Consider the following 19909-nt stretch of genomic DNA (forward strand, 5'->3'; position numbering starts at 1 on the left):
CATGGAGCGTGGAGGGCGAAACTTTAAATAGATAAACAAAAATACAGTTTCGCCCGTTGTATTTTTTGCTGTAGTTTAAGAAAGCAATAACGTAGAATCCAAATTTTTAGGTTAATTGGTTGCGTTTCAAAGCCCTCATTCGCATGTATGAAAAAAGCCTTATGTTTACATTTGTAAGTATCGCCATTTTCACAAAAAAGGGTTGAAATGAAATCGCAGCTCTGGATATCACGCTATCTCTGAAGTGCATGCGTGCATAGTTCCAAATTTTACTTCGACATCGACTTTTTCTAAAGGTGACTTCCCAGTAGTATCCTTGATTTGAATTATTATCGCTAATCCTAATGCTAAAGAAAAAAAAAAACCTCTCGAAAACGAACCGTTTGGGAAAGTCATCATCATTACTGGAATTTTCATTTTCACGCAACTTTTCGATAACCTTCCGTCACTTGCGTTAATGCACTGTGTGCACAGTGCTCTGAAAATCTAGCGAAATCGTCTTAGGGCACCAGCGGGTCTAATTCAGAGCTATCTGCGCGGCGAGTAAAGTAAAGAATACTAAAAATTAATTTCTATTCCATAATTTTCAGTTCAGCAATTCGAGAGATCGTGCTCACCGCAAGCCATGAAAAATAGACTACGTTGTGCAGCGATGGTCACTATTTATTAAAAAATCACGGTTAAATAAAAAAAATTATACTATTAAAAAATTTCAAATAATTTATAATTTTCACAAACTTATTAAGACAAATTGTTTAATAATCTTTCGTAATATTGTGTAAGAAAAAAGCTGAAAATTTCAATATTTTCTCTATCTGCAACATATTAACCCTTAAGTATTAATTAATTGGTATACGAATTGGAATAGGTTCGCCAAATTTTGGAAGAAGTCTATAAAAAAACCCCTTGAAAATTACCTAAAAATTGTTGTAGTTCGATACAATAAAAAATCCCAAAAAATGAAATGTACCTATTAATGTGAAACACAGTGAATAATACATACAATAAAGACCCATTTTTATCAGTCTCATGGTATATTTTAGGCTGACAAAATGGGGACATTGACTAAATCGGGCAATTTTTTTTTCTTTATAATAAACCGAAGCTGTTAAAATATTCTTCCCGTCCCTTGATGTAGTCTGATAACTATTTCTGATTATGATGAACTTTTTATTTTTGCATATTTTCATCTTCATGATAAGGAAAACATGCTCAAGAAAGGATTTACTCGAATTCAGTCTTGTTCGTCTGCTAGAGCCCATCAAACATATGTTCATATTTAGCTGATAAAATCAGGGTTTCAATGTATTATAATAGATATTCAGCAATCGAAGAAGTTTCTTGTGAACGAGTGTAGAACGACTTTGTTTCTACTTACTTGAAGTCAGCGGCGTAGCCAGAAATTCGGTTTGGTGGGGGTTTGGTGAAAATCGATCATACTGTCCAAACGGCATAATTCCGAAACCGTAATTTTTGAAGTTTTAAAATTATGCAGAATTACTTTTTCAGAAAATAGTAACAGAGTTCGTGTCTAGCGAATTTGTTGAGACTTTATTGTAGTCATGAATATTAACCTGAGAAAAATCACAATGAATACTTCTTAGACGATATACCGTCAAAATTATTTTATCAAGTGATGCGCTGTTTAACGTTTGTAAAACTCATCGAAGATACTAAACCTCCGAAGTTGGTGGTTTCAAAATGATGCTATCTTGACCTTAAATTACTGTTTTTAAACATTTGACCTATACATATAATTGGTCATACAACAAAAATCAAATGCTCATCAAAATCGATCAGAACCTGCTAGAATCGAATGGAAATCGTTATTTTTCATAAATTTCTCTCTACATTCGGAAAGTGTTATCCTCGTTATTAATCATATTACGTTTTCGTCTCAACTCGACGCATTCCCAAAATAAAAACCTGTCTTAATCCACCTAGTGGTGCAATTGTGCTTGTCTCATTTGTCCAGACTACGATTCCATGGCTGGTTATGTTCAATAAAATGGTGGAAATGAATATTACATGTTCAGTACGATTTGCACATACATACAATGGATCGACAGCCACGATCTTGAGATACTATGTGATACTGAAACATCGCTTGAAACCAGCGGCGGATCATGGAGAAAGGTCCGGGAGGTCCAGATCCAGCCGAAAATTTTCAACTTGTTAAGAAATTTTAAACTAGTTTTTTTGCATAACCTTTCTATATGAGAAAGACAAAAATGTACCAAAGTCCAAAAAAAGTCAATTTTTGTCAAACATCTCAATGTTTCATGCATTTTAAAGTCATTTGGCATCAAAAATACAAATTTGATTTTGAAAATTTTTCATTTCAGTTTATATGGGAATTTGCTGTGTGATTGCACTTTTCAACTCGTAACTCCGGAACCGGAAGTCCAATCAATAAAAAATTCAATAGCAGCCGATGGGAAGGTTGTACCTTTCATTTGAGACTAACTTTGTGCAAATCGGTCCAGCCATCTCTGAGAAACAGAGGTCACATTTTTTCCACATACACACATACATACACACACAGACATTTTCCGATCTCGACGAACTCAGTCGATTGGCATATGACACTCGGCCCTCCGGGTCGGGATTAGATTGACGAATTTTAGAGTGAATGAGAAAGGCAAGAACATTTTTAGCAAATGTTGAAAGTTATGCATTTTTTTGGTGAGCAGTTCTATGTTTCATAGACATTAAATCAATTTTAACTTCTCTTCCAATTAAATAAAGACCCTTATTACAGTACATCTCTACAAAAACGAGATCAATTTGAAAATAAATCTGAGGACTATGATTGATTACAGAACTCTGTAATTTTCTATTGGAATGTTTTCAGGCAGGAATTTGATATTGATGCTATTAGACAACTCTGAAATCAAGACCAATAGATCAGTTACATATCAGGACCCCATTCCGACAATTTATCAAAAGTCCTCATGATGTTTACAACAACAGGTTATCAATCTACGGATCAGATAATTGTTATTGTAATATTGAATTAAATCAGTCTGCATCAATAAATTTTCAACTTCAATCCAATATTTTTTTTAGCGTGGTGGGGGAGGGGGGGGGGTGTGGGGGGCGTTGTATGGTGTTAAACCCCAAAACCTTCTCTGGGCTGCGCCGTTGCTTGGAGTTATTTATTTCGCTTTTCATTTTCCGGTATGTTTCAGATCGATCCGATGGTCATTAGTTAGAAAAATTGCAGTCAGAAGGTTCGCACAAATGAACATTTTTGCACTGATAAGTTATCAAGTTCCTTCCAGACAACTTGGAAGTGTTCGGTGATTATTTCTTGCGGTTGTAGATAGAAAAATGAAATACAAAATTCGATTTGTCGAAATAATGTTTGGCTTATTTCAATGGATTATTTCTATATTGAACAATAAATAGGCGACAAAGAGTAATCCACAAACAACAAGTCATAACTTTTAAAGTATTCAAAATAGATATTTAAAGTCTTCAGTAAAGTTATTCGCAAAAGTAAGAGCTACAAATTTGTAGAAGGCATCATTTCGATATAATCACTTCGAAGAAAATTTGTGAAAATATCTCACTCATAGGGGGATTAATCAGCAAAAGCACAATACCAAAAGAAAGGGCATATTTCCTCCATTAAATTCTCCGAAGATACTATTGACCTAAAATAAGCCGTTTTGGCGTTAATAATAGATTACATGTTTTTGGTCATATTTCTGGCAATGGGAAATGATAAAAATCTTTCGTCCGCATTTAATGTTAAATATCTCTTTTGATAATAGTCCGATTTCAACAATCTATAGCTTGTTCGAAAGGTATTCGTTAAAGCTGTCCAAAAACATATAAATTGTTAATCTATATTGTCAATTTCGGCAGATAATTCAAAAAAACTGCAAAAAACGCCCTTTTTACGCATTCAAACATTCATATCTTGGAAACTAAACATCAGAATCAAAAACAAATTAATAGCGTTCATACTGTTTTTTAGTTCTTTCATTTAAAATTGGTTTGGAGAAGATCGATTCAGCCATTGCTGAGAAACACGAATGAGAATTTGTCCGTTACATACACACACACACACAGACACACACACACACACACAGACATTGTCCCAAATCGTCGAGCTGAGTCGATTGGTATATAAGACTCGGCCCTCCGGGCCTCGGAAAAAATCTTGAAAGTTTGAGCGAATTCTATACATTTCTTTTATAAGAAATGTAAAAAGGGTGTTTCACATCCAATTACATCATGAAAAAAACGCTTAGAATATTACACAGTGGACCGATCCTTTTCAAACTTTCAGACAATTAAATATAACCCATTAGTAAGCTTTTGGCATATTTATTTAATTCAACTTCAATACCATAACCGTACGCTCGCACCTTACGCTGAACTCTACTCATTAGGTTCTGTACAGCATCTGGCTGCAGCTTCTTCTGTATGGAAACCCACTTTTTCTTCATGAATTTCTCAGATTTCGCCTCCTTGGGATGTTTCCGTAGTACCTGCTTCATAGTTGCCCGGTATTTTTCGATGGGTTATAGCTCCGGTGCCGTGCAGGGGGGGGGGGGGGGGTCATTTCCTTGGGTACGAAAGTGACCCCGTTGGCTTCGTAGTACTCCAGGACAACATTTGAATAGTGGCACGAACTTAGATCCGGCCAGAAGATCGCAGGGCCTCATTTTGCTTCAACAGAGAAAGCAGACGCTTCTTTAAAAACTCCTTGAGATAGATCTTTCCGGTCACAGTCCCGGTAGTCACGAACGGCGCACTCCTTCTACCACATGAGCAGATCGCTTGCCAAATCATGTATTTATTGGCAAATTTTGAGAGTTTCTGCTTCCTTCCTTCTTCCGGAACATCAAACTTGCGCTGGGCGGTGAAGAACAGTAGCCCGAAAGCTGCCGAAAATTCGGCCTCATCATCCATGATAAGACACTGAGGCTTCGTCAGAATGTGGATTTACAGTTTCCAGGCCTGTGCCTTTTCCACCATATTTTGCCGTTCGTCAGGATCTGGAGCCTTCTGCACTTTGTACGTATGCAGTCGCTCCAGGTCCTTGGTTTTCTGAACGAAAGATTTGGGCAGATTTAACTTTCGGGCCATATCCCTGATCGAAGCATTGGGATTCCGCTTAAATGCTTTCACTACACGCTTGTGATCATGATCACTAATAGAACATCCATTCTGACAGCATTTCTCCTTCCGTTCGAAGCTCAGAGTTTGGTAGTAACGTTTAATCACACGACTCATCGTTGACTGTACGATTCCGAGTTTTTTTCGATGTCCCGATTAGAGAGTTGAACATTTTCCAGGTGATCGCGCAAAATCAATTTGCGACGTTGCTTTTCGGATGACAATGTGTGTGTGTGTCTGTGTGTATGTAACGGACAAACTCTCATTCGTGTTTCTCAGTAATGGCTGAACCGATCTTATCCAAACCAATTTTAAATGAAAGGCCTATCACCTAGACAGAACGCTATTAATTTGTTTTTGATTCTGATGTTTAGTTTCCAAGATATGAATGTTTGAAAGTGTAAAAATGGTATTTTCTGCAGTTTTTTTAAATTATCTGCCGAAATTGACGACATAGACATCTTTGGACAGTCTATACGAATACCTTTCGAACGAGCTATAGATTGTTGAAATCGGACAGCCACAAATAAGACCAAAAACAGGCAATCTATTTTTAACGCCAAAACGGCTAATTTCAGGTCAATAGTATCTTCGGAGAATTTAAAGGATGTAATATGGCCTTTCTTTTGGTATTATTTTTTGCTGATTAATCCACCTAAGGGTGAGATATTGTCATAAATTTTCTTTCTTTTTTTAATGATTGTATTGCAATGATGTCTTCAGAAAATTTGTAGCTCTTACTTTTGCGAATAACTTTACTGAAGACATCAAATGTCTATTTTTAATACTTTAAAAGTTATAGCTTGTTGTTTGTGGATTACCCTTTGTCGCCTATTTATTGTTCAATATAGTAAATTGATCGTTTCGCAATCGCAATCGCATTTAAATTAGCCAAATATTATTTCGATAAAACGAATTTCGTATGTCCTTTTTCTATCTACAATCGCCAGAAATAACCACCGAACAATTCCAAATTGTCTACATGGAACTTGATCACTTGTCGATGCAAAAATTTTCATTTGCGCGAACCTGACGACTGCAAAGTTTCTAAGTCACAAACATCGGATCGATCTGAAACATATCTTAGAAAATGAAAAGCTATATAAATAACTCCAAGCAACGGCGTAGCCAAGAGAAGGCTTCAGGATTCGACCCCACCCCTTGCCACGAACCCAAAAAAATAATTGGATGGATGGATCTTGACCTGTAACTGATCTATTGGTCTTGATCTAACAGTTGTCTAATCACATCAATATCAAATACCTGCCTGAAAACATTCCAATAGACACTCACTCCAGAGCTCTGAAATCAATCACAATCCTCAGATTTACTAACATATTGAGCTCAATTTTGAATGGATGTACTGTAATATGGATTAGGGTCTTTTTAATAGGAAGCGAAGTTGGAAACACAGAACTGCTCACTGAAAAATTGCACAGCATTCAACATTTGCTGAACATGTCTTTATTTTGGGAATGCGTGGAGTTGAGACGAAAACGTAATATGATTAATAACGAGGATAACACTTTCCGAAAGTAGAGTAAAACTTATGAAAAATGGCGTTTTCCGTTCGACTTTGTTCTGTTACCAATTATATAAATAGGTAAAATAAATGTTCGCAAACAGTAATTTAAGGTCAAGATTACATCATTTTGCAACCGCCAATTCCGGAGGTTTAGTATCTTCGATGAATTTCGCAAGCGTTAAACAGCACATCATCTGATAAAATTATTTTGGCGTTACATCCTCTAAGAAGTATTTATGAAGAATTTACTCTTCAAACAAATCTAGTTCGAGACATAATCTATTCAGCAACATTTCAGGGAGTGCTATTACAAACCACTTTGTTGAAGACTTGAAGGCTCCGTGTGTTCAGGGTAACAACATATTTTAGGCTATTTGTACCTTTGAAATAAATTATTATGATTTTACTGTTTATTATCTTCTACAATTTATAAACAAAAAATTTTACATTTTATCCAAACCTTGAGTTTGTGAAGCTCGCAATAAAAAGTTGTTTAAGATAAAAAAATGATTAAGGAACATTCCGTAAATATCATTTTAAAACTCGATGTACACCCTACACGTAGTATTCATTCCTGCAAATAAAGTTGTTTTAAATGATAGTCTCAACAATTCGCTAAAGAAACGAACTCTGTTACTATTTTTTGAAAAATTAATTCTCCATAATTTTAAAACTTCAAATATGACGGGTTCGGAATTATGTCATTCGGAGATTTAGTTCAATTTTCACCAAACCCCACCAAACCGAATTTCTTTTTTTTTTAATTTACACTAGAAGGCCCCTTTAATAGAAATTTATATTATATAATCAGAAATAGCTATCAAACTAGATCAAGGGAAGGGAAGAATATTTTAACAGCTTCAGTTTATTATAAAGAAGGAAAGAAATATGCCCCGATTTAGTCAATGTCAGCTTAAAACACATCATGAGGCTGAGAAAAACGGGTCTTTACTGTATTTATTATTCACTGTGTCCCACATTAATAGGTCCATCCCATTTTCTGAAGATATTTTCTTTCAATTGCATCGAACTACACCAATTTTTTGGTAGTTTTCAAGGGGTTATTTTATCGACTACTTCCAACATTTTGGTGATCCTATTCCTATTCGTGCGATAGTTTATGTTAAAAGGGCTTCCTAAATTAATTGGTATACTGGCTTATATAGTGCAGATTGAGAAAATACAGATTTTTTCAGCTTTTTTTCCTACACAATATTACAAAAGCTTATTAAACAACTTTCCCTAATAAGGTTGTAAAAATTAAAAAGCATTTGAAAATTATTAATAGCTTCTATTCTGGACACACGAGTGAGCAATACAACGACTTTAGACAATGTGGATTCGTGAAATGCTTGGCATTTTTCTAGATGAGCCAAGCCGTTAAAAATAATCGTCGCGAAATGAGAGTTTTGGATCTAGAAGCACACCTAGGCCATTCGGTCCACCCTGTTCAGATAAGCAACTGAATGCAGTCTTCCCCAGAATACGATCGATCGTCTGGTCGTCATTGTATAAGCATACATCAAAAGCCCAGTAAAGCTGCCACGTCGTTAGAAAATATAACAAACAGTAGTAGGATTAAGCTTCTTCCCTGTGGTGGATGACAAGTAGATGTGAAAATATCCACAGTCTATCTTTCCTCTTTTAGTATAGTCATCATTTACGATAACTCATATCATGTCAAAAAATAGTTCGAAACATATTACCCATTTAAACCCATCTATTAGTTCGCAAAAAATAAAGTTCGTGGGATTCTACTACTGATCCGCCACCATGTGCTGTTGGCCCCATGCAAAACTGACTCAGACGTCACTTCATTAAAGATTTAATAACTTCTCCAAAGGATTGGTTTGCAGTCTTCGACAAAGTTGTAGTTATCTTTCTTATTTCACTTGCAGTGATAAATTGATGCATAAAGTGACACCTAGCGGCGAAAATTCAAATTAGTGGCATTTCTACATGTAAATTGTCTAAAAATCTCATACAAACTTCGAATACGTTGGTCAAGTTGCTAGAATTGTCCGATTACGATCAAATTTGGAGCAGACACTTCTTGTAGAGCTAGGATTCGACTTTGTCCAAAGCGTCATGCATGTGCGTGGGGGTGTTCCCATGATTCACAATTTGAAGTCATGAGTTAAGATATTCAAAGACGTTCTCTCGTGTGGCTGCTTTGTAATGCTACAAGATGAGCAATTACGTCGCGACCAACGTCCAATGGTGACTGATTACCCCCGTCATCCATCCTCCTGAATTATCTGACATTTGTGATATATAGGGTGATGAGCCTATTATCGCTATGTTTCTATTATTACGCTACCCATTTGAAGCCGTTGGTTAGAGCAGTGTCTGCCATCTTTGTTTAACGGCTTGAGTCAAATGGTAGCGCAACAATAGGGGTACTCGATTCGTGTTTTCGTTGCGCTCAGAACGAGAATTTCACTGTTTTCAGCGCATTTGTGTAATTATCTTGGTTCTTAACAACGAAGCAAAGCTGTTGATGCCAATTTGAACGCATTCCATTGTTTGTAGGCCGAGTAATTAATGAATCAGTGAGGCACCCTCCTTAGTATGGTGAAAATAGGCACTTTACTCTACACCATGTGCAGGAAATTGTACGCCGCACAGAGAGGAAATCCTTGACCTCTCGAGCTATCCTTGTATCTTGATTTTAATATTAGTTATCGCACTAGCACCGCCTGGTGAAACAATTCCAACCTACTCTTTCCACTTTCCTACCACTTTTGTCCTTGACTAAACGAATTGGATGATATTGTAGATACGACAATCTCATACATAATAGCCCCATACGGCTTGCCCGCTTTGTACGGCAAAAAAAATGTTCGAGTGACAATTACAAAACTTCGAAATTATACAAATAATTCAATATTTGGGCTTTGACGCATGTGCCAATACTTTATTTAAGACTTTTTGACAGGACCTAATGGGGAAAAACAAATCAAAATGGTGAGTTAAGCGAAAGCAACTAGGTGAAACAAATCCCCCAGATGCAGGATTCCAACCTGCAACCCTTGGGATATGATGACGTCCCAGAAAGAACAAATGATTATCACATTGGCGACAGTGATCGTACTCTGACTCCAAAGCGAGATCACACACAACCCTAGCGGCCACCCAACACATCTATCTCCCATCGAAGAACGATGGGTAATGAACTAAAATTGGACACTAGACGATAATAAAAACCCGCGCCTCGGTATCTAGCGGAGAAATTAAATAGATCAAATGTGTTGGGTGGCAGCTGCGGTTGTGTGTGATCTCGCTTTAGAGGCAGGGTACGATCACTGTCGCCAATGTGATAATCATTTGTTCTTTCTGGGACGTCATCATATCCAAAGATAGCATAAGGTTTTGTGCATTGGGCCGGAGTCCCAAAAGTGGCAGGTTCGAATTCTGCCTCTGGGAAACTTTTTTCACATAATTGCTTCCGCTTAACTCACCATTTCGATCTGTTTTTGTCGTTGGATACCACCAAAAAGTCTTCATGTCCGTAGGCAACTTCGGCTAATGCTGTTCCATTTACGGAAGGGGTGGAATGTTTTCCGGAATTCAACATTCAACAGGGTCGGGTTCGATTAGCTTGAACTTTTCCACATGGGTCGATATTTAATATCTGATGTGTTGCCCATGAAAACTATTGTAGCAAAACACCCAATTGTGTTACCTTAAGTTATAAAGGCGGTCAAAGCCATTAGCCTCTTTGACCGTTATTGTGCGGACGTCAGTAACCATTCCAGTGGTAACGGTAAAGGGTTCAGTTATGCTCCCAGAACAATGTTATATTAGTCTCAATACAAAAGAATTAACAGTTTAAATTTTCACATTCTACTACACTGTTTCACGATTTACAGCCGCTTGTACTAATAGCTCATTATTTAAGCTCAATCTACTAATCCAATATCCACCAGAGCAAAACATATAAGTAATAGTTTCCTGAATCTCCCTGCAGCGAATCATGGACACGGCCGAGAATACGGCCATCTCCAGCGATGACGAAAAAGTGAACAAAAGTTTCCGCTACTACAATGCAAAAGAGATGATCGAACCAGGCGAAATAATCACCACACCGATACCGATGATAGACGAGGATCCGGCTGACATTACCACGCCCATTCCACCGAAGGAAATCGTACTGACGAAGAAGAAACACTTCTTCAACGAGGCGGTCAATACTTCGGTTAGCTCGGTGCACGTTCCAACCAATGTGTACGATAGAGGTTTGTTTATTCTGAATTTTCTGAATTCTGCGAATTTATTAACCCTAGAGTATAATTGCAGCAAACGAAACAATTCGGGCGATCAAGTGGTCTGAAGCGTTGGACTCGATATTCTACAACAACTACATCGGTGATCCGACGCTCACGTGGCAGTACTTTTGCAGTTCGACGGGCTTTCTGCGCCAGTTCCCGGCCACCAAGTGGGAAGAAGATCCAGTCGATCTGTACGACTGTCGGCTGCGCTCCTGGTATATCGAGGCGGCCAACAGTCCGAAAGATGTCATTATCCTAGTAGACAGCTCCGGTTCCATGACCGGCCAGCGAAAAGATATTGCCAAACACGTGGTATCCAACATCTTGGATACCCTAGGACCGAACGATTATGTCAACATCTTCACCTTCTCCGAAGAGGTGTCCGAAGTTGTTGGATGCTTTCGTGAAACACTGGTGCAAGCGAACATGGGTAATATCCGAGAGCTGAAGCTAGGAATGGATAACATCGAGACGACTGAGATCGCGAATGTATCGGCTGCGTTAACCAGGGCTTTCGAGCTGCTGGAAACATTTCGCGAGAGCCGTAATGGAGCCCGCTGCAATCAAGCCATTATGCTGGTGTCAGATGGTGTTCCGTACAGCTTCGATGAGATATTTGAGCAGTACAATTGGAAGGAACTACCCTTTATCCCGGTTCGGATATTCACCTATCTCATTGGTCGTGAGGTAGCCGATGTAAAAGATATAAAGGAAATGGCCTGTAAAAACCAAGGCTATTATGTACACCTGAGTACACTAGCCGAGGTACGGGAGGAAGTTTTGAACTACATACCAGTGATAGCAAGGCCACTGGTCTTGAATAAACGTGAACACCCGGTGGTGTGGTCTGAAGTCTACGCGGATGTGGAGGTGAAGTAGTTACTGGATGCAGGTGTATTTGAACATCCGTTACAGTTTAAGTTACTTCTAGGATCCAAAAATGACGGATTGGCTGTGGGAAATTAAGGAGCGAGCCGAACAGAAAGAACGATTCATAGACTACAGAAAGAATCGTGTAATTTTCTTTTCGCCAGAAGAACAGCATCGTCGCATGATTATGAAGCAGCGAATGGTCGGTTTTTTAGGGTTACTCATTTGCATTTAAGATTAAGTTTAAGATTTCAATTTTTTCATTAGAATCAGGATCCATATTCCAACAATCAGAAATATAACTTCATGACAACTGTATCGATGCCAGTATTTGACCGCAGAGAAAATGCTGTAAGTATTCAGTGACTACCATGATTCAAACTGCTTCTTCTAGACAACTAAAGTTTACAAGGTAAATGTATGTCCATTAGTATATGTACAATAACATCAGCTGAATTTTCTTTTATCAGAAAGGTGACTGATAACTGTATTTCTCATCGGATTATAATTTCGTGCTTATTTCTCTTTCTCTTAAAACTTTTCTTACGTTGCACTGTAACTACCTAACAACACCTGTAAACTAAAACCTCATCCAACTCGATCGAATATCATCTCTATCTGTACACAAAAATCTCAAAATAACTAAGAACATCACCGAAGACATCCTTGTCAATGAGGCGTACTGGGTTACGATCACACGCGAGGTACTTGAAATGGAGGATTCATAGCGATAGTTCAGTATACGATTTATGCCAGTGATTAGGGCGCCAGTTTACTCTACTAAACCAATATTTATCCACCTAGAGGAGTGTTTTTTACTTAGCGTAAATCCATCCAGATTAAACGAGTTTTGCAGATAGTAAAGAACGGAAAATTACTTTCCATTTAATCGCAGCATAGTGGATCCAAAGTGTTTTAAATTAGTGTTGGTTGTATGCGTGTGTGTTCAGTTACAGGATTGAATTTATGTAAAACGAGTTTTTTAGGCAGAGTACGTCGCAGTTATGCTAGTCTACTGTTTGTTTTTATCAGAGAGTGTGTTTTCATATAATCCATAGTTATTCGGTAGAGTATACTATTATACACCTAGTAGTCATCAGTTTACAAACATCTCCCGTGACCTAGATAAGCGTTTGTCCCCAAAAGTTTTGAATAGTTTACTAGTAGGAACAATATGTAATTAGATAAAAAAAATCCAACGTTTTAAGTTGTGCCCCTCTATGTAAACTTTAGAAACATTCATTTTGCACCTCGTTTAGTCTGATCTAATGATTTTCATTACTTTCACATTGATCTTATTGGATTATACTGCCATATCGAAAACATACTACACAACAATATTACATATTACATAAAAACTATACGACTTCTCCGCTGTAACCGGTCTGGCATCATTTTCAAAAAAACTTTCCTACGATTGCGAAAGTGCTAAGTGTTAGCGATAGTACCGTATTATAACACTCAAATTCTTCGGTATCGCCAGTTGGTTCCGTAAATATATTCAGTAACATGAATATCTTAATAACCCTTCATTTTTGTTATTGAAATGTTTATTTATTGTTTGATTTCTTACTATTTCTTGATTATTTATTTATTCATTTATTTATTATTAAATTTTGCATTTACTCATTTATTTATTTAATTATTCATTTATTTATTTATTTAATCCTTTTGAATCTATTGATCTCAATGAGAAATGTTGGTGAAAGGGAAAAAGCCCATTGCCAGAAAAGCTTTTCAAGCAATCTTGAAATGCGCGTAGAACCCCATCTTCGTACTCGATTCACAAATACACTAAACGATATTAGGGTCACCTACCAAAATTGCATATTAATAACTAAATCCATATTCTAAGCCAATCCATTTTTTAAAGCAACCGCTGGATACAGAAAGCTCAAAAATATCATATACACTATTAGAAACATTACGAATCACTTATATGGGTTCGTACGATCCACTGATACACGGAAAAGAATCCGTTTAGAAAAACATGATAAAATCACGATTTCGGAACCTGAACGACTCACGAAAATCGTGACAAAGTTACAAAAATTCTGAATAAACCTCATATTCATGAATCTATTTGCGTTTAAAAAAAACTAGTCCGCGCCAGTTAGCATTTCATTCCAATGTTTGGTTGGTTTACTGTGGTTGTGCCCTGGCATGTTCAGTTTTTGTTGTGATTCAAGTTCATAATTTGGAGATACATTGGTTTGTATAAAGTACATCAACTAAGAGAACCGCCAGTTAAACGAAGCTCATGATTTCAGGAACTTTGTCGCGATTTTCGTGTTTTCTCATCGTGTCACCGTGATATTTTATTCTTGAGTTTAGTACCAGATTTTTCTCGCAGTGTGGCGTGATTTATGTTCATGATTTCAGTACTTTTTTTCGTAATTTATATTCACGTTATTCTGTTATTTTATTCGTGAGTTTCATATCGGTTTCTTCTGTCAGAGTAGTGTGATTTATGTCCATGGTTTTAGGACCTTCGTTACGATTATCATAATTTCTATTCTCGCTATCGTGATATTATAGTCACCAGTAGAGAGATTAATGTTCCTGATTTCAGGATCTTTGTCCGGATTTTTGATATTTTAGTCACGAGCGTGATTTATGTTCATGATTTCAGGATCTGTGTCACGATGCTCATAATTTCTTTTCACGTTATCGTGACATTTAAATCACTGTTAGAATGATTTGTGCTCATGATTTCAGGATTTTAGTCACGACTTTTGATATTTCAGTCACAAATAGAGAGACTTATGTTCCTGATTTCATGATCTTAGTCGCGATTTTCGTAATTTAATTGTACGTTATCGTGATATTCTATACTTGAGCTCACTTTCAAATTTTACACGTGGAGTAGTGTGACTTATTTTCATGATATCAGCAGTTTTACCGCGATATTCGTATTTTCTCTTCGCTTTATCGAGATACGTTATTTTTTTAATTGCGGTCGGATTTTTTACTTGAAGTAATGTGACAATATGAACTGAATATTAAAAGTGTGACTGATTCGCGGTATCTTGTTTTGACAACTTTATCACGAACACAATTTGTGGCTCTAAAACGTAGGTAGTTTTGGTGGTCAGTGCAGTTTTTGTTTTCTCTCCGGACATCACCTTATCAAATGAATAACGATGTTCGGGGTCCTAATAACTATCTTATAGCCGCTGCTTGCACTTATTACAAATTGCTAGCTGTTAGCAGCTAACATAACTACATCATATTTCGCAAAAAAATCAAATTTTGTAAATAATTTTACGTGAAAATTCCATCACAATATGCATGAAATCTGCAAATGATTAGGGATATGTTCTAAATAGATCAAGCAATCAAGATAGATTGTGAAGTATGTACTAGGAATCATGGCCCAGTTCACGACTCCATGAATAGTATTTTATGATTTTGTGAACCATTTCACGAGCACGAATGGTATTCATGACTATTAAGCTGAGGAATCATGAACCAGTTCATGAATACATGTACAATATTTTGTGATTTTGTGAGCTATTTCACGAGCATGCATGGTCAGGCGTAACTATTATACTAGGAAACATGAACCAGTTCACGATTACGTGAATAATATTTCATAATTTTTTAAACATTTCACGAGCACGAATGGTGAGTTGTGATTAATATATTAGGAATCATGAGCCAGTTTACGAATACATGAATAATATTTTATGATTTCATGTATTATTTCATGAGTAAGAATGGTTAGTTGTGACTAATTCGCTAGGAATCATGAATCGGTTCACGTGTAAATGAATAATATTTTCCGATTATGTGATCTATTTCACGAGCACGGATGGTCGTGACTATTATATTAGGAATCATAAACTAGTTCACGAATACATATAAAATATTTCTTAATTTTGTGAACTAGTGCACAGGCATGAATGGTGAGTTGTTACTAATGTACTCGGAATCATGAACCATGAATACATGAATAATATTGTATAATTCTGTAAACTATTTCACGAGCACGAAAGGTGATTCGTGACTCTAGGAATCATGATTCAGTTCACGTATACATGAATAACATTGTATGATTTTGTGAACTATTTTACGAGCACGGATATTGAACCGAGACTAATGTATTAGGAATCATGAAATAGTTCACGATTGTTGAAGTTTCGTGGAGTAGTTCACGAGAAAATATCTTTAGATTTTGTGAACTAGTTCAGAACTACGAAAACCAGATCATGCTCAAGATGTAATAAATTATTAATCAGTTCACGTCGTTTAGTCAGACTCTGGATGCTGTTCCTAAATCTATGAATAAAATCACGAGTCGGTTGACTTTGGTTTTTCGAATATTGTTCATAAAGTTGTGAACTTGTTCACGTGCAGAAATTCGATGTGTTATTGACATGGCAGAAACCGTGTCTGCAATATCTCCACTAAAAAGCATTATGCAGACGTTACTGAAGGGAAATTAAACATAATTATAAATTGATGATTTTTGTTCGTGGCCCGGTTTTCGTAACGTAAAAGCGTGTTTGTTCCATAATTCATGGCCCTATACTTATTAGTTATTACTTTGGGAACATTTTTTTCTGTGATGCAGAGTCTTAAAAAGTTCCGTGATCTTAAGCTTCTGAGGGGCATACATTAATTTGTTAGAGAATGTCTGAGATATCAAAAATCAATGGGCAGTCACTAGATTTCCTACGAAAGCTCTCTGGATACGTTCTGTTTTTTTATTGCCAGAGTAGACGGTAATGACAAATGTATGGTGAGCTCCGTCGGATTGCGCCACGGTAAAGATCAAAGAGAAATACGGGAGAATCTCGCTTGCACTATTTCAATTCTGGGAGTCCAAATGCTCATATAAGGACATCGCATGGATGTTGCGCTGACGCTTGAAGGACAAACTAAAAAGGCGAAAAATCAAGACAGACTAAAAAGGCGAAACTGCATTGAACAGCATCTCGCTGATAACTGTCTCACACGTCTTCTTAAGGTTTCGCTTGATGATTGCCTAACTTTTTTTAATGGACGGAACTCTGGCGGGTTGGGAGGGTTCATGTCCTTGGACACCTGGAAGTTGGTCGCGGAATACTATTCCAAGGCCTTTTTCTATAATGGCAAGATGCTAAATCTGGCCAAAACAGAACGAAACAATTCTGTTGCTTGAAGAATGGCAACAGACATTTTTTCAGGCACTTCTGTGTGTGTGTGTGTGTTAACCATCCTAACTCCCACTAGTTGGTAGTGATTTACAGAAAAGAGATGTTTGCATGTATTTAAACATATCCATGCAAATAACTTAGTTCAAGGATTTAGGTAGATGCTAGCTCAATTGACTTTGCGATGACCCATTTCGTATACAGCGCCAAACATGTTTCGAGGTCATCGTTCCATCAACCAGCCCCGCCTTACTGTAATGTTTGTATCAAATGGATTCTAACATTATAATAATACTTTCGATTCCTTATATGAGGTAAGAAATCGACGCGTATTTAATGTATTTATTTGATTTTTGTATATATAAATTAGAATATGTCTGTAGTAAAATATACCAGTTTTTCTATTTCCTTCCTCATCAACAGACATTTTTTCAGGCACTCCTGCATATAAATTTACAGGTTGATGATTCCGATTGCTTAATGTGTTTGAAAATCTCTGCCACTATCCCAGGCGACTGAAACTGTTTAAAGTCTGCCTTGATGCACGTTTAAAACTTCGTCAGCATTTTGCTTAGCGCCACAATTAGCGTTTTCATGTTTGCGAGACCGCGGGCTTTAGTGTGCGTGATTGATCGCGAAGGTATTAAGCGTTTGTATATTAACGTGCTGAATACTATAAGAGAGTGAAATTCCCCAAATCACCAAAGCTCCAGGTCATGTTGCCATGGAACGTGTTGTTTAGTGGATATGAGCGTCTTTTTTTCGATTGGTCCAACTGAAGGCTTGGACCTATGCTACTAGGCTCAAGGATAAGGAACTTGCGGACATGACCGATTTATGATCGCGCGAACACATGTGTTTGTAGGTCTGCGCTTGTGACCCGGTTTAGTTTTGCAGGTAATAAGTGTTAAAACGTTCACTCAATCACTGGGGTGTTTTCATGTTTGCGAAATCGCGGGCGTAGTCGTGCCTGGACGAAGCTCAAGCGTTTTCATGTTAACGTGTTTGTAGCGTCTACCAGCGTGTATGCAACTTCGCGTGGATAAATTCGATTTTATAATCGTGTGACCATTCGAATATTCGTATGTGTTCTTGAATGATCGCGCGGACCGTGGACCTGAGGCTTGATTTTTAGTGTAGGGGAACCCGGGGCTAGTTGGCGGTTGGGGTAAGTTGGCGAAATCCGCCTACATATTAAACATAAAGCGCTGCCTCTTCTTGTGTACCTCAAGTTATGTGAAAATCGTTATCCAATGTTTTTTTGTTGCAAAACGATTTGTTTGGTGGAAGTTGTGGGTGATATTGTGTTTTCGAGCATACCAAGTAAATTTTCTAAATTTTAAATACTTTGCGTTATTTAGAGTGATTTTCAATTTATTTCCCGAATGAAGCACATGAAAAGAGCTTTCAGTATCCGTATAGATATTACATCTATCCACAAACAAAAGTTATTTTTTAAATAGTTTTTAATGAAATATGCGGTTGGGGTAAGTTGGCAGTGCTGCACGCGGGGCACGTTGGCGGTACTATTTACAGTGCAAAAAAGTCATCAAAAAAAATTTATTTCTGGAATCCACTCCAATGTAGGAAAATCTTTTTGTTGTGTATCTCACCAATGTAGGACACATTTATTCTGGCCAATTGCATGAAGAATTTCGAAAATTTGCTTTTGAATAGGGAGTACACGTCAAAGTCAAAATGCCGGGGTATTGAAACTGAAATATAATAGCAAATGTCGGTTAATATACAGTTTTCTCGAAAAGACATTCAGCACGTTCCAAAAGGACCCTTGAAGTAATTGAATCTCCATTTGATTGGTTAGTTTTTGGCGTATCCTCACATACCGCCAACTTACTCCGGGACCGGGGTTAGTTTGCGGGTTTTCCGCGTCACAGATTTTTGTTTCTAAAAATGGAGACAATGGCTTTAAAAAATCAGAGATGTTGCCAACAGTCTGCTCTTTCATGCCGTGTGTTCTATTTTGCAAGATCTACCTACATCAAAGCGGTAAAAATTGAAAACTGAAAACACCGCCATCTAGCCCCGGTCTCCCCTACGGCATGTCGCCATGGAACGTGTTGCCTAGTGAACATGAGCGTTATTTTTTTTATTGGTCCAACTAAAAGGCATGTTCTCAACTCCTATTCGACAGCTCTCACAACACCACCCATGTTACGGCTTGGTAAGGACAAACTGGTGTCGAGGGGGGTCAATTAAGGTTGTCTGACGTATTCTTCATGGTCACATCATTAGCTTCTGCATTAGAATCGTCAAACAGCCTTAGTTGATTATAAAATTAGGGTTTTTTTTTATAAAATTATTTATATTATATATTATTTTGCTTCAGCTAGTTAATATTCGAGCTTGTAGAATCCATTGAGCGCCTCATATACGAATTCCGACAGAAATTGGGGATTCGATGAAAGAAATCTCTTCTATGAGACGGTCGACCGAGGGCGTCGAAGTGCCGAAAGAGATGAGCAGCGGTAAGCGAGTTTTATAAGAGGGAATGAGACACTTACTACAAAATATTCGAGCTGAAAAATAAGTTTCTAAATGTGTACTACTAATGTTATACAAATCAGCGCATTCACCCGAAGGTTAATTATGGAAGATCTTTTGAGTAAGTGAATTTTATCATTAATGATACATACATATTTATATATATTTAAATACACTAAATATCAAAAGTTTTACTGTAATGTTGAAATCGAATTGATACAAACATTACATTAAGGCGGGGCTGGTTGATGGAACGATGACCTCGGAACATGTCTGGCGCTGTATACGAAATGGGTCATAGGAAAGTCAATTGAGCTAACACCTATCTAAATCCATGAACCAAGTTATTTGCATGAATGTATTTAAATACATGCTAACATCTTTTTCTGTAAATCACTACCAGCTAGTGGGAGATAGGATAGTTAACACATACACATGAGTACTGGAAGCTACTAAAAGTACAGTAAATA

At 37.2% G+C, this 19909-nt stretch overlaps 1 protein-coding gene across 6 annotated transcripts in view; it reads left to right on the forward strand.

The window, feature by feature from the left end:
- The window catches only part of LOC131688291 (voltage-dependent calcium channel subunit alpha-2/delta-3), a 47265-nt gene that overhangs the window by 5180 nt on the left and 22176 nt on the right, over positions 1 to 19909 (forward strand). For 4 of the 6 annotated variants that reach the window (XM_058972484.1, XM_058972485.1, XM_058972486.1 and 1 more), the window contains exons 4-8: positions 10629 to 10896; positions 10958 to 11799; positions 11861 to 12001; positions 12067 to 12150; positions 12447 to 12503. In XM_058972484.1, the coding sequence (XP_058828467.1) occupies positions 10629 to 10896; positions 10958 to 11799; positions 11861 to 12001; positions 12067 to 12150; positions 12447 to 12503 (1392 nt within the window). The remainder of the gene's footprint in view (positions 1 to 10628; positions 10897 to 10957; positions 11800 to 11860; positions 12002 to 12066; positions 12151 to 12446; positions 12504 to 19909) is intronic. The other 2 variants (XM_058972487.1, XM_058972489.1) reach the window with 1 other exon arrangement.

The sequence above is a fragment of the Topomyia yanbarensis genome, chromosome 3 (assembly GCF_030247195.1).
Source record: "Topomyia yanbarensis strain Yona2022 chromosome 3, ASM3024719v1, whole genome shotgun sequence".
Taxonomy (NCBI): Eukaryota; Metazoa; Arthropoda; class Insecta; order Diptera; family Culicidae; genus Topomyia; species Topomyia yanbarensis.